Genomic DNA, 15,916 nt, shown 5'->3' with positions numbered 1-15,916 from the left:
GCGAGGAAGCCTGAATGTCAGGAACGCACAACAGCAAGGGAGAGGATGAAGTCAAAGAGGCAGAGGGGCCAGGCACTTCCTGTTATGCTATTTAAGGGACTTGGCCTTTCCCCTCAGGACACTGGGGAGCCATAGCAGAATTTTTTTTAATTAAAAAAATATTTATTTATTTGGCTGTGCCAGGTCTTAGCTGCAGCACACGAGAGCTTTAGTTGGGGCATGGGAACTCTCAGTTGCAGCCTGTGGGATCTAGTTCCCTGACCAGGGATTGAACCCAGCCCCCTGCATTGGGAGTGTGGAGTCTTAGCTACTGGACCACCAGGGAAGTCCCCATGGCAGGGTTTTGAGCAGGGGAAGGACAGAGTTAGGCTTATGCTTTGGCAAGATCCCTCTGGCTTCCCTTTGGAGGAAGAACAGGAGAGATGGAGACAGGACAGGGAGACCAGGGAGGAGGCTAAGGGGCAAGGACCAAATATTCCTCAGGGAGGGGACAGATGTTCAAATGGCAGAAGGATCAGGACTTTGGAAATGTCTGGCCCTGGTTCGGTTGGTAGTGGGGCAAATTCAGGGGAAGAAGCCTGAGTCAGTTTCCTACTGAGCCCCAGTTTTCTCCTCAGTAAAATGGGATCATCACGCCTCCCTTGGTGCTGAGATGACAGATGCAATGCTCGGTGAACTGCTTCATGACAACATATTTTGAGCTCCTCTCATTTCCTCCTCTCACTGGCCCTAGGAGGGAGGTCCTTTTATCTTTCCTGTTCTTCGGGATGAGAAAACTGAGGTTCTTAGTGAACGAGTCTAGTCTAACTACTGGCTCCAGAGGGTGGAGTTATGGGTGATCTTGAGCCTGGGGTCTTCTCACGTCCGCCTTCCCCTCTCCCCAGGACAAGCTTCTCTGAGCATCTCTGTGTCTAACAGCCAGATTCAAGAGAATGTGGTAAGACCCCACCCACACCCGGCAGCCCCAAGGATGTGCCCCCCACCCCAAACAACCCCCAGCTCTCCAACCCTCCCAGCCTCCTTGACCACCCCCCATCTTCATGTGCCCCTCTGACTCTCCCTCTCCCCATCCTGCAGGACATCGCCACTGTCTACCAGATCTTCCCAGACGAGGTGCTGGGCTCCGGCCAGTTTGGAGTGGTGTATGGCGGTAAGGATGTTTCAAGAGCCGACCTAGAAAGGCGTCTTGGGGGTTTCTGGGCTCCAGACCTACCCTTCTGCTTGGCCACATGCTCACCTCCTTTTCTAGTTGATTAAGAAAGCTGGATCCTGGGGGCAGATGGTTGCAGGCTCACGTTTTCTCACTCGGAAAGGCCGGTGACTCTCTCCGTTATTAATAGGGAAGGTAAACTCTGCGCTGATTGGCCACAGAGCTAGATGCTGTATTCTGATTGGTTACAAATCTAGCTTCTTATGTTATAGCACCTCAGAGATCTGACTTTACCTTCCTTCATCCTACCTTTATTCCTAGGGCCACCCACCCTTGACATCGCTCCCAGGGGCCCCTCAGAGTCCCCTTGGTGGCCTTTCATCCACCTCTGCCCAACTCTAGCTGCGTGTCTCTAGTGGGGTCTTCCTCTTGCCAGGACTGGAAGGTCCTACTTCTCTCATCCCGCACCTCCCCTACCCTCTGCCCAGGGAAGCACCGGAAGACAGGCCGGGACGTGGCAGTAAAGGTCATCGACAAACTGCGTTTCCCCACCAAGCAGGAGAGCCAACTCCGGAACGAAGTGGCCATTCTGCAGGTGACCCCTGGAGTCTATGGTCCTGCTCTGCCCCCATCCCCACTCTGCAAGGGCTTTCCCTTCCCACTTCCTCCAATCTGGGGGTGGTCAGGGAGGGCTTTCTAGAGGAGGCGGTATGCATGTTGAGACTGAAGGGGTGGCGCACGTATTCTGAGCAGAGGGACCAGCCTGTGCGAAGGTCCAGAGTTGAGAGGGAACACAAAGTCTTCTAGGAATTTGAAGGGGTTCAAGGTTACTAGATGGTTTATGTGAAGCAAGGTGGTAGGCGGTGAGGCTAGGAAGCAGGGTGGGGTCCCACCCTATGGGCTTTCTCCTAAGGGTACTAGAGAGCCGTGGAAAGATTCTGAGCAAAGAGGGGGACAGAGTCAGATGTGTGAACTTTAGGAAGATCCCACTGGCTGCTATTGGAGGGGAGGTGGAAGGGTTGTGGGGCTGGAGCCTGGAGCCTGGAACCCTGGGAGGAGGCTGGGTGGGGACCTGTGTGAAGAGATGGGGTTCAGCTAGGCAAGGGTTGGGCAAGAGCCAGGAGGGCGGGGATTTAAAAGATACAGATGTACAAAGCTCCTTCCCATTTCTTCAGGTTCCCTTCTCTCCTGCTCCCTCAACCCGGGGCCTTCACCATAACTTCATGGTGTAAAGATCCTTCTGGACACCCAGTGGTGCAGGAGGGGTGGTCCTCTCTGGGGCTGTGGACACCCTTTTCCCTCTGCCACTGCCACCCCCAGGGGGGAACGGCCCTCCAGGGACATCCTCTTCTTGTTCGTTGTCCGCCCGCTCCTGTGGCTTGTCCTCTGGGGTCGCAAGCTCATGGGCGACGTGGGTCCTGACCGCCCTCCTCCCCACCCCAGAGTCTGCGGCACCCAGGGATTGTCAACCTGGAATGTATGTTCGAGACCCCGGAGAAGGTGTTCGTGGTGATGGAGAAGCTGCACGGGGACATGCTGGAGATGATCCTCTCCAGCGAGAAGGGCCGGCTGCCTGAGCGCCTCACCAAGTTCCTCATCACCCAGGTGCGCACGCCCCGCCCCCGCGCCCCCCTCCCCCCCCCCCGCGCCTCCCCGCCTCCCCCCCTCCCAGCCAGGCTCCCCACCTGTCCTGCAAGTCTCTCATCACCTAGGTGCGCACGCCCCGCCCACCGCCCGCCCACCGCCCCGCCCACCGCCCGCCTCCCCAGCCAGGCTCCCCACCTGTCCTGCAAGTCACACCTGCGCTGTGTGCCCTGAAGGGCAGGCAGACCTTGGGTGAGAATCATAATAGCGGATAAGAGAAAATGTCGTAATAGAGTAATAATAACAATCATAGAAAAAGTATTAGAATGATACTTTAAAAATTATAATAGAATATGATAGAACAGTTAGTAGAATAACAGTAACAGAGTAATAACAATAGATACATAATAAGATAAGTTGAAAATAATAGAGCAGTAATAATAATATTACAGAAAATAATAACTATTATTTTTTATCTTTTATTACTTTATATAATGAGTCAGGCTCACTGGGCCTGCCTGACTTCATGAAGAAAAAGGGAAAGAGAGGCCTTTCTCTGGGGAGCTCATTCATTCATTTATTAAATGGTTCAGCAAACACTGTCTGGCCCCATGTCGGGCAGTGTGAGGACACAGCGGTGACCTCGATAGCCCCGGGTCTGTACAGTGATCACCCAGAGTGGGCAGGGCTGAGATGGGGGTGCTGATAATGAGAATGATAAACGATGTGGTCACTAACCTTTATTGAGCCCTTACTATATGCCAGTCACTGTTTCAGTTCATGTAATCTTCCTAGCAACCTATGTGGTAGTGGTTATTACTACTCCCATTTTACTGAGGCTCAGAGACTTTAAGTAGCTCACCCAGGGCACACAGCTGGTGGGATTTAAACCTGGAAGCAGGCTTTTACCAAGTAAAGTCAAACAGTGTCTTAGTCACTCAGTCATGTCTGACTCTTTGTAACCCCATGGACTGTAGCCTGCCAGGCTCCTCTGTCCCTGGAATTCTCCAGGCAAGAATACTGGAGTGGGTTGCCATTCCCTTCTCCAAAAGTCAAACTAATTTGTGTTATTTGTCTGTGTGTGTGTGTGTCTGTGTGCATGCGTACGTACATTTAAATTGATTTCACATCACATATAACACTGTTGTTCTGCTTCTTACTTTCTTCATTTTAATAGTGCTTCTGAAAGACCGTTCTATTTCAGTATGTAGTTAACAGAACTGTCTCTTTTTCTTAATTGTATCCCGTGACAATATCACCAAATTCTCCAGTTGCTGAGTATGTAGTTGGTTTCACTATCCCACTACTGCAAACAACAGCCTGTGAACATTTGTCTACAAACATTGACAGGCTCTGGTGGGAGGATTTCAATAGAACATGTTTCAAATAGTAGACTCCCGAGCCTAAGGAAATGTGCTTAAAATTTTTTTGAAAGGTGTTGCCCAGTTATTCTCTAAAACCTCTTTCAATCTTTGTTCTCACCAACAGAGTTTGAGGGTGTCTATTTTCTCAGTCCTTACTCTGGATAATATATTCACCAGTCCTTTTTTTTTTTTTTCCCCAAGCCACATGGCTTGAGGGATTTTAGTTCCTGATCGGGGGTTGAACCTGGGCCATGGCAGTGAAAGTGCTGAGTCCTAGCCACTAGACTGCCAGGGAATTCCCAATATAATCACTAGTCTTAAAGGTGGAAAAATAATACTTCATATGGCTTCATTTGGTGGTTTAAAAATTATGAGTGAGGTTGAGCATATTTTCATACGTTTATTGACCTGTACTTTATGCACTCTGGACTTCCCTGGTGACCCAGATGGTAAAGCGTCTGCCTACAATGCAGGAGACCTGGGTTCAATCCCTGGGTCGGGAAGATCTCCTGGAGAAGGAAATGGTAACCCACTCCAGTGTTCTTGCCTGGAAAATCCCATGGATGGAGAAGCCTGGTAGGCTACAGTCCATGGGGTCGGAAAGAGTCGGACACGACTGAGTGACTTCACTTTCACTTATGCACTCTGGCCATTTTTTTCAGTTGTATTATTCTTATTGAATTGTAAAGTGCTCTTTGTATATGAAGGACCCTGAATCTTTGTTGCTTGTGTTGTTCCCATCTTTTATCCTGGTATTTCTTTTCCTCTTCATTTTGTTTGTGGTGTTTACTTTCATTTTGGGGGTTTCACAGCCTTCTTGGAAATATCTTCCCACCTGGCTGGCCCTACACTTGATTCTAGAACATGTTCTCTGTTGGTTGAAAAGTTTCCTGTGCTGGCTTCCTTTCTCCAGGCCCAGCACTCTTGCTCTCCCAAGCTGTCTGCCTTTGTCAGTCTGGCTTGCGGGGTGGGGATAGAAACTCACCAAGACAGGCCCATCTGGACTTCAAGTGGGGAGAGAAAACTGCCTGCCTTCAGCAACTGAGGCAGTTTCTCTTTCATTCTGGTCTTTCATCTCTTTCTCTCTTTTTGTCTGTGCTCTTCTCTCTCTTTCTCTTTCTCTCTGCAGATTTCTGCTTTTTGCCTCTTGCCTGCCCCACCCCAAGTCCTGGGCTAAGCCCTATACCTCATGAACTTACAAACTTCACAACCATCTTCGAGGTAGGTATTACTATAATCTCCATTTTACAGATGAGGAAACTGAGGTTGAGGGGTTTCCCAGGTCTTGCCCAAGGTCATACACGTACAAGGGCACACTGCCAGGTAGCTGTCTGGCCAAGGTTTGAACCTGGGTCTGTCCAGCTTCCCATCTACCCTCTTTGTTCACCATATTTACTAGTGGTTGGGAAAATCAGTAAACCGAAGCTATGTAGGAGAGGATGTCCATATATGGCTTTGGACCCCCAGCCTCTCTGTAGAGTGAGGAACTTGGACCTCAGCAGTAGCTTTCAAATAGCATTTCCATACTCAAAAATCATCCAGTGAAAACAATGAAAAAGTCCAAATATTTCAGTTCTAAGATATAAAATACAGCTTCATGCTTATGTCACACTTTTGACAATTTGACATTTTGTTTGAGTTATGTAGAATCAAGGAAAATCATGGCTTCCATAGATAAGTAGTTACAAATGGTAACAGCCTTTTTTTTTTTTTTTTTTAAATTTTATTGATGTATTTATTTTTGGCTGTGCTGGATCTTCATTGCAGCCTGGGCTTATCTCTAGTTCTGGTGAGCAGTGGCTACTCTAGTTGTAGTGTGTGGGCTTCTCATTGCAGTGGCTTCTCTTTTTGTGGAGTGCAGGCTCTTGGCTTCAAGGTCTTCAGTAGTTGAGGCTCCCGGGCTCTAGAGCCCAGGTTCAATAGTTGGGGCTGATGAGCTTAGTTGCTCTGCAACATGTGGGATCTTCCCAGATCAGGGAGTTAATCCATGTCTCCTGCATTAGCATATAGATTCTTTACCACTATGCCACTAGGGAAGCCCAACAGTTTTTTTTGTTTGTTTAAGTCAGCTCACCTTGCCATCATAGAATATTTTTAAATTAACAGCTACAGCAGGAAAAGTTTGATTTGAAACACTCACAGGAACGTGTCCACTAACAGGCCATCACAAGAATAATAACCAAAACAACAATAATAATAGCTCACATGGAGTGCTTGCTGTGTGCCAGACATTGCCCTAAGCACTTTTTTTTTTTCTGGTGAAAACTAGTTTTATTTTTTAAACAGTATATGTACTAAGTTGCTTCTCACCTTATTCTTTAGACCAGAAGTCATTAATTATTGGTATGCAGAAATCTATGTTAAAAATACTTGAAATTCAGAAGGTCCATTTAGAGTAAACATCATATACCTCCCTTGAGATTAACAAGACATTGTATTTTTTTTTAAGGTAATTTTTTTAAGTTTTTTTTTTCATTTATTTTTATTAGTTGGAGGCTAATTACAATATTGTAGTGGATTTTGTCATACATTGACATGTATCAGCCATGGATTTACATGTATTCCCCATCCTGATCCTCCCTCCCTCCCTAAGCACTTTATATATTTCACTCAACTCACTTAAAACTCACAGCAACCCATGAGGATGGTTTCTGTTATCACCCTCATTTTACAGGTAAGAACATTGAGACCGAGAGAGAGAAAGTGACTTGCTGTAGGCAAGTGTGGAGTCAGGTTTGCTACCTTGATAAGGCTGGCTCTCAAATCCCCCCAACTCTTAAGGGTGTTATGTTTGATTTATAATATGTCATATTGGCATTGTTTGTAATTGTTTAGTATTTCAGGTTTTTAATGCGTGAAAAATATTTTTTTAAAAAATGTAATCACACAATAGCACCTCCTTGAAACCGCTGCATTATTCATAGCTCTTTTTCAGCAGGATCTTCCCAAACCCCCTGCTCAAGTTCAGTCTCCCTAGAATTATATGTCCAACTTCTATCTTTGACTGAAATGGTTCTGGGGTTCTGAGCTTCTTCTTTGGTGCTCCAATGCCTTCCCTGGTTCCGGGCGGGGGCTGAGGTGGGGGGCGGTGATGGCATGGATGGGGTTTGGAGGGCTGGCTGCTGAAGGCAGAATCTCACAGCAGGGACGTTTCTAACTTTTACTGGTGCCATCTCCTCCCCTCAGATCCTGGTGGCTTTGAGACACCTTCACTTCAAGAATATCGTCCACTGTGACTTGAAACCAGAAAACGTGTTGCTGTCATCAGCCGACCCATTTCCTCAGGTCAGAAATGTCCCCTCCTTATTTGGGGAAGTCCATCTAACGCTAACGGTGGGTGGGGACTGTGTTAATCAAGATAATTAATCAGCCACAGAGACCCAAGATAATGGCTTAAGTGAGACAGAGGCTTGCTTCTCACTCACGGACGGACTAGCATAATCATTTTGAGGGGGAAAAAGCAGTGCAACGGTGTTGGGACCACAGCTCCTGCTGTCTTGTTGTGGCCTCTCTATGGCGTTGCCTGGTCTTCATGGTCCATGTTGTGCCGCTGCTGCCCCACCTCCCAAATGTAAAAGGATAATGTGGGGGAGGAAAGAAACGGGGTAGAAGTAGATGCACCCCTTTCCTTCCCTAAGGTAATACTATGAACGTGCACGGGGCACGCCTCACATTCCATTGGCCAGAACTTGATCACGTGGGACTTCAAAGGCTGCTGGGAAATGTAGTTTTCATTCTGAGAGGCCGTGTGGCGCATTAAAAATCGAGAATTTTTATTAAGGGGAGAAGCAGAGAACAGATATTGCAGGGGAGCAACTGGTAATTTCTTCTGTGGGTCTCTTAGGAAAACAGTTTTTTTGGTGTTCTTCTTTGTTTTTAATATTTTTTCAAATTTATTTATTTGGCTGCTCCTGGTCTTAGTTGCCACATGCGGGATCTTCAATCTTGCCTTCCATATGTGAGATCTTTTTTAGTTGCAGCATGTGGGATCTAGTTCCCTGACCAGGGATCAAACCCAGGCCCCCTGCATTAGGAATGTAGCCTCTTAGCCACTGGCCCACCAGGGAGGTCCCAGGAAAACAATCTTGATGAGCCTCTGATTGGTTGGATGAGAATCCCCTTGAGGCAAAGCCAGATTGAGCAAGGGTGATGATTATAACAGCTACAGTTGATTGGGTGCCCACTGCGTTTAAGGGCCTTTAGCTACAGGTTCTCATTTAGCCCTTCCACATCCCTGTGAAGTTTTTGCTTCCTTATCTCTCTTTTGTGATTATTTCATTTCATTTTAAAAGTTCATTTTGGTCATCAACTAAAAATTATTGTGTGCCTACTATGTGCCAGGCTGCATGCTGGAGCATTAGGAACTGTAGTAAGTAGAGACATCCCCATCTCCATGCCCACTGGTTTACAGCTGGGACTAGTTTTGCACCCCAGGGGATATTTGACAACATTGGAGACGTTTTTGGTTGTCACAAGCTGTTTGAGGGGAAGCATTACTACTGGCATGGAGCGATTGCTAAGAATCCAACAGTGCACAGGATAGCCCCATAATACAAGATTATCTTTCCCTAATGTCAGTAGTGCAGGGTATGAGAAACTCTAACTTACAGCAGTAATATCCACTAGACATATAATGTGCTGGGACTTACTTCCCTGGTGGTTCAGTGGCTAAGACTCTGTGCTCCCAATGCAGGGGGCCTGGATTCAATCCCTGGTCAGGAAACTAGATCCCACATAATGCAACTAATAGTTCATAGGTCACAACCAGAGATTCCATATAAGTTAAATCTTATAATTTACAATAAATATATAAATTTATAAATAAATATAAATTAATAAAAAAGAAATATAATGTGAACCCTATTTACAATTTTACATTTTCTAGTAAGCCACATTTTAAAAACTGAAGAGAAACTGGTGAAATTAATTTTGCTAATATACTTTATTCTAGTATATCTAAATATTACCATTTCAACATGGAATCAGCATAAACATTATTAATGAAATATTCTTTCTTTTCCTACTAAGTCTTCCAAATCTGGTGTGTATTTTACACTTAAAGTAAATCTCAATTTGGGTAATAAATTTCTATGAGAAATACTTGATTTTGCACATAGATTTCAGAAAGTTAACAGTTGGGAAATTAGATTGACACACCCAAGTTGTTCCAAGCTTATTTAAAAATTTTCCAATAAAAAAAAATCTAGGACCCCTTTTAAAATGTAAATTAATTAAAATTAAACAAAAAATAGTTTCTCAGCTGCACTTGCCACATTCAAGTGATCTGCAGCCACATGTAGACAACATGCTGGACAGCAAAGCTCATAGAGGGTAGATGAGATATTGGTCAAATTGTCACAAGAATGTAATTATATCTGTGATGAGTTCTGTGACACAGTTCTATGAGCTCAAACTGTATAGCCCAGTGGAAGGTCAGAGACAATTTATCTGAAGAAAGAGTAGGTTTTTTGGGGGGAAGGGACAGTGGGAGCAGCCTGTGCAAAGGCCCTGTGGTGTACTTAAAAAAAAACAACAACAGTTTTATTGAGATATAATGTGCATACTATACAATTTACCACTTTAAAGTATACAATTTAGTGGCTTTTAGGGTATTCAGAGTTGTGCAACCATCACCATGATCAATTTTGGAACATTTTCATAACCACAAAAGAAACCTCATGCTTCTTAGCCAACATCCTCCAATCGCACCATCTCCCCACCCACAACAACTAATCTACTTTCTGTGGATTTGTCTGTTCTGAGCATTTCATGTAAATGGAATAAACAAACACTTCTGTGTGTGTGTGTGTGTGTGTGTGTGTGCGCTCAGTAACTTCAGCCATGTCCGACTCTTTGCGACCCCATGGGCTATAGCCCACCAGGCTCCTCTGTCCCTGGGATTTTCCAGGCAAGAATACTGGAGTGAGTTGCCATGCCCTCCTCCAGGGGATCTTCCTGACCCAGGGATTGAACCTGGGTTTCCTGTACTGCAGGCAGATTCTTTACCATCTGAACCACCAGGGAAGCCCATCATATGTGGCCATAAAAAGAAATGAACTACTGACACATGTATAACATAAATGAACCTTGAAAACATTAATTGAGAAAAAGAAGCCAGTCACAAAGGATGACATATTATATTATTGTATATTCCATATATGTACACATGTAATACACAATATATGGAATATACAATAATATAATATGTCATCCTTTGTGACTGGCTTCTTTCCCTTAATGTTTTCAAGGTTCATTTATGTTAGAGCATGTGAGGGTGCTTCACTTCTTTTTATGGCCATTTAATATTCCATCATAAGATAGGTAGAAAAGGGTGGATCTTAGAAAAGTAAAAGATTATAAGGTCTGTTAAAAGGGCAAAGGATCCTAGGAAAGGGTGGTATGGCTGTCACATTGAGATTTGGGTCAGGGGTTGGGGTGTGGCTGTTTTTGAAGGCAATAGAGGCTTGGGGCAATAGTGAGCCAGAGAAGGGTTTTGAGTAGGGGAGGGACAGTATATGAATAGAGGTGGCAGCTGCCTATGGACTGGTAGGCAGCAGACAGGACCTTGAACCCAGAATTTGCTGGCTCTGAAGCCTATTCATGACCCTCAACTGCCTCCAACTAGGGCAAGGTAGGTTCACACCTATGACCATGGATGCCATGGTCAGTTATTTACATGCTGGGTGCCCTTTAATCCCCAGGGAAGCCTGATCGGCAGCTGCTGTTAACATCCTCAACCCGGATGACAAAAACGGGGCTGCGAGAACTTCTGTCCCTCTGCTGAGATCCCTGAGGCCCGCTCTATGCCCAATGCTGCTTCTATCATTTTTCCATGTATTTACTCTTTCAATTCATACTAATACCCTTTAAGGTAGGGATTGTTAGCATCGCCATGTGCAAAAGAGGAGACAGAGGCAGAAGAAGGTTGAGACCTGTTCGACATGACAGAGGGATAGTAGCAGGGAGCCTTTACAGAGCCCTCACTGCAGGTCGGGCATTTATTGTCCTGTGAGCTTTAGATGGATGAAGTCCATATAATCCTCACGACAGCCCGTTGAGATAGGCGCTGGTACTATCTTCCCCCTCCTCGTACAGATGAATAAACGGAGGCCCAGACAGAGGAAGCCCCCTGCCCAGGGTCACCCAGCTAGCAGAGGAGCCTGGATTCGAACCAGCGTTCGATTTTGTCTGGGATTCTGTAGTGGCGGCACGCTTGCACAGAGGCGGGAGGCACGACCTCCACACGCCCTGAGACCCTCTATCCCTCGCCTCCGCAGGTGAAGCTGTGCGACTTCGGCTTCGCGCGCATCATCGGCGAGAAGTCGTTCCGGCGCTCGGTGGTGGGCACGCCGGCCTACCTGGCGCCCGAGGTGCTGCTCAACCAGGGTTACAACCGCTCGCTGGACATGTGGTCGGTGGGCGTGATCATGTACGTCAGCCTCAGCGGCACATTCCCCTTCAACGAGGACGAGGACATCAAAGACCAGATCCAGAATGCTGCCTTCATGTACCCGGCCTGCCCTTGGAGCTGCATCTCGGCCGGAGGTGCGGGGCTCGCCTGACTCCCGGGCGCAGGCGAGGGGCGGGGCCCCGCGGTGGGGGCGTGGTGGGGATAATGGGCGGGGCCGCCCTGAGGAGGCCTGTGGCCGTGAGGGTGGAGCCTAGTGATGCTGTTTAAGGGAGGCACGGAGACCTGGAACTTTGGGGGAGGGACTCAGCACGTGTGTGGAACTAGGGTCCGAAGACTCAGGCCTAGACTAGGTTATGTGAGTTGGAAAGGAAGTGCCTTAGGAACATTAAGACACTTGCCACCTTGGAGGCTATTAATCAATACTTGGCTTGTCTAGGGCGAGACGGGGAGAAGGACTAGACCCGAGAAAGTCAAAGGGCTGGGGTGGCTAGGAGAAAGAACAGGTCCTCCCAAGGTGTTGGCTGGAGCCTGAAGTCTTTGGGGTTATGACCCCAAAAGGATTAACCCCGCAGAAGCAGTGGCGCCAGGCAGCAGGCTTGAGGAACAAGGGCATGGCTAATTTGCCGGGTCCTGGGGCCATGACTGGGATGAAGATGGGCCTGGGCCCTAGGATTAGACCCAGTGATGGAGGGAGCTGATTTAGGGGCTTAGCTAGAGAAGGGGCAGGGCTTCCCTGGTGGCTTACGTGGTAAAGAATTTGCCTCCAATGTGGAAGACTTGGGTTCGATCCCTGGGTTGGGAAGATCCCCTGGAGAAGGGAATAGCAACCCACTCCAGTATTCTCTCCTGGGAAATTCCATGGACAGAGGATCCTGGAAGATGGGCTACAGTCCATGGGGTTACAAAGAGTCAGACATGACTGAGTGACTGACACTTTCACTAAAGGAGTGGCAGGGCCACAGAGGGTTTCTGAAGTTTTCTAAGGGAAGGACTGACCCTGAAACCAAAGTCAGGCCTGGAATCTGGGAGCAGGTGGAGGTCGGGAGAAGCATGGGACTATGGGGGTGGGGGCTGGGGGCAGGACAGAGGTGGACCTTGGGGTCTCTGCATATAGGGGCTTTGGCATCATGGCCTGGTAATGCTGATGGTCTTTGTGATGCTCCTGCCGACTTGGAGACGGGTCTGGGAAATTTAACTCCTGAGGGCCCCAGCTTTGGGGCAAAGCCAGGTGTAAGGGTGAGCCAAGGGCGAGGCTAAGATACTGGGGTGTGTGAAGATGCCTTAAATGAGTTAGAACAAAGGGCAGGTTCTGAAATCAGAAGCTCAGGAAGACAGAAGTGTGGGAGGGAGGTTAGTTAAAAAGACAAACATTTGGGAGTTCCCTGGTGGTCTAGTCATTAAGATTCAGTGCTTTCACTGCCATGGCCAGGGTTCAATCCCTAGTCAGGAACTGAGATTCCAAAAGACACAAGGTGCAGAGAGAAAAAAAACAAAACAAAAAACCAAGCTCATCCTTAAGAGTTTCTTCAACAAGTATGTGTTGAGTGTCTACTTCATGCCTAGTACTGACTGTCCTAGGTTCTGGGAATACTGGAATCAGTTGGAGAGAAGCGATCATGAAAGAAGGTGGTCCAGTGGTCCGTGAAGAGGAGGGGGAGGCATAGAGGGTGTGACCTCATGGAGCATGCAGAGGGGGTTACTCAGTGCAGGAAAAGGTGTTGGTGGCCCAAGAAAGATGAGCACCGAGCAGTGAGGAGGTGGGTTGACTTGAGCCCTGGAGCAGTGTAGTGGGTTATCTTTTGGGACCTGATCCGGAGTCCCTCGGTCAAAGTGTGTCCTCCGGTGTATGCGAGTGAATTTGAGTGTGGATGGGTGTGTGCAAGGGAGCTTGTGAGAACAAGGCCTATACTCAGAGGAGTTTATACAGTGGGGCCTTGTCTTTCAAGGCTCATGATCAAGCAGGGAGCCTTGGACGAGTGCTAGCTTGTCTTGAATGCCTGACACTCACTAATCCTTTTCATAGAGAGCGGGCCTCTGACTCTGGGCCTTCTGCAGGAAACTGGTGACTGATTAGCATCTCATAACATTGTTTTCTTTTTATTTTTGTGGACATGGCAAGTGATCTTAGGATTTCTATTGACCAGGGTGATAGAAAGTCTCCATTTTATATAATTCTGTATCCTATATTTTATATAAAGTACATATTTATATGATTATATATATAAATATATATGTATATATATTTGTGTATTTTCACCTTAAAAAGTGAGTTGAAAAAGTGAATTGATTTAAAACCAAATTCTACCTATTTTTCCAAGGGTTATGTACATGGTTCAGATTTTTTCTATGTACAAAAGGGTCTAAAATGAAAATTCTTATTCTTTTTTTTCCTCTTATTCTTTTATTTGACATCCTTCCCAAAGGCAGTGTGTATTACAAGTCTATATACTTATGCAAGCAGATATGGGTACATACATTCTCTTATTTCTCCTTTTACACAGATGGCAGCATGCTATACACAATATATATATATATTTAACCAACTTGCTTTGTCCATATCCCAGCAATCTTGGGTAAATGAGTTGACTTAAAGAAAAATACTAAGTGAAATATAGTATAGATGTACCTGTACATGCTTGTGTATGACAAAACCAATGAAGGTGACATAGGAATGGGGAAACTGAGGTAGAGACTTGGTGGGAGATGTAGGATCCAAGGTGAGGGATGGGGATAAATGTGTAGTTTAATGAGGAAATAGGTGGGAGAGTGATTCGTGCAGGTGGGGCCTCTGCACTGAAGGAAGGCCCCCATGGCAGGTGAGTAGGGTGGGGTGCCTGTTGAAGGAGGGGCGCCCTCACCCCGCAGGATTTAAACTGTCTCTCTCCTTCCGGTGCAGCCATCGACCTCATCAACAACCTGCTGCAGGTGAAGATGCGCAAGCGCTACAGCGTGGACAAGTCTCTCAGCCACCCCTGGTTACAGGTGATTCAGGGGCGGGGCTGAGAGCCAAGTGGGAATGGCTGAGTCATTCGTTGGGATAGAGGAAGGCGTGGAACCACATCTCTTATTGGATACTAAGGTAGTTTAGGTTATAGGTACTTTCCCCCTGAACTAGGAATGTGGCTGAGCCTCCCATTGGCTGGGCTGTAGAAGGAAGTGGAGCTAATTGGCTAGGTAGGTTGTGAAGGGTGTGGCTTCACCGTCCTTGGTATCCGGTTTCTCACTGGTAGGCAGATCCCATGGGGGCGAAGCTCCGGCAACTATTGGCTGCCCTTGAGCAACACCGAAACTAATCCTTGTTCTCCCCGGCCCAGGAGTACCAGACGTGGCTGGACCTCCGGGAACTGGAAGGGAAGATGGGCGAGCGGTACATCACGCACGAGAGTGACGATGCGCGCTGGGAGCAGTTTGTGGCAGAGCACCCACTACCAGGGCCGGGGCTGCCAGCCGACGGGGTGCTTCGTGGGACCCTCCCACCCCCGGACCACGAGATGCAGGGGCTGGCCGAGCGCATCAGTGTCCTCTGAGGTCTCGGGCTCCCACTCTGGCTGCCTCGTGATGCTGTCCTTGCGTTCTCGGAGAGCGGCGCTTCACACCTTACCAGTGATGAACTGTTCTAAGGAAAGCAATTTCCTGCCCAACTTGGACACGCCCCCGGGGGAGGGGCATGGCGGGGGCGGGGGCAGGGGCCGGGGTTATTTCCAAAGTTAATTCCCCAGCAATTAAAATGGACTCATCTCTGGCCCTATGGCCTTGGTCTTTGGCCACACCGCACTCTCGTATTATTGAGTCTGTTGCTCACCAAGATGGAGTTCATCTGGGAAAAAGATGGGATGGAGGAGCACTGAAGGGAGAGGAGTTTTGGAAGGAGAACTAACGGATAAAAAAATATACAGAGGGAGCACTGCCAGGAGGGAAGACTAGAAAGGGAAACAATGTGAAAGAGCATAAGGAGGAGAGGGAAGATTAATGGAGGAGAGATAGAAGGAATATGATCGGACAGGTGAAGGATTTAGAAAAACTCAAGTAATCTCATGGCTTAATGGTTTAATTTTTTAATTTGGTGTTATTGCTACTGCACACCTGATCTATGGTAGAAAGTCGATACACAGTAGTTGGTATTTTCTTATAAGTTGATATAATGACTTCTCTCATTCTCTGGCTCATCCATTTGTCACACTGTGCGGGGTGATGCTGGGGACATGGTGGTGACCAAGCCAGCCCAGGTCCTGCCTTCAGGGGCTTCACCATCCAGTGGGGGAGACAGGCTTGTTCCTGGCTAGTGAGGACCCAGAGTGGGGAGGGCTGGAATGGGAGAGCCCAAGAGGGTGGGGCAGCCTAGCATGAGCCTGGGTGTCTTTGGGGGCAGTTCTTCTAAGCTGACTTCTTGTGGTTCACCTTCACCCA

The 15,916-nt window shown here is 47.4% G+C and overlaps 1 protein-coding gene across 1 annotated transcript in view; it reads left to right on the top strand.

Annotated features, from left to right (window-relative positions):
• The window catches only part of PRKD2 (protein kinase D2), a 32,923-nt gene extending 17,645 nt beyond the window's left edge, over positions 1 to 15,278 (top strand). Inside the window, exons 11-18 of the mRNA XM_043436418.1 lie at positions 885 to 937; positions 1,078 to 1,150; positions 1,639 to 1,745; positions 2,594 to 2,755; positions 7,285 to 7,383; positions 11,376 to 11,643; positions 14,406 to 14,491; positions 14,824 to 15,278. Coding sequence (XP_043292353.1) covers positions 885 to 937; positions 1,078 to 1,150; positions 1,639 to 1,745; positions 2,594 to 2,755; positions 7,285 to 7,383; positions 11,376 to 11,643; positions 14,406 to 14,491; positions 14,824 to 15,036 — 1,061 coding nt within the window. The 3' untranslated portion in view covers positions 15,037 to 15,278. The remainder of the gene's footprint in view (positions 1 to 884; positions 938 to 1,077; positions 1,151 to 1,638; positions 1,746 to 2,593; positions 2,756 to 7,284; positions 7,384 to 11,375; positions 11,644 to 14,405; positions 14,492 to 14,823) is intronic.
• Positions 15,279 to 15,916: the final 638 nt, after the last annotated feature.

Source organism: Cervus canadensis, chromosome 18, assembly GCF_019320065.1.
Source record: "Cervus canadensis isolate Bull #8, Minnesota chromosome 18, ASM1932006v1, whole genome shotgun sequence".
NCBI lineage: Eukaryota > Metazoa > Chordata > Mammalia > Artiodactyla > Cervidae > Cervus > Cervus canadensis.
This window is presented reverse-complemented; position numbering and strand designations above follow the sequence as displayed.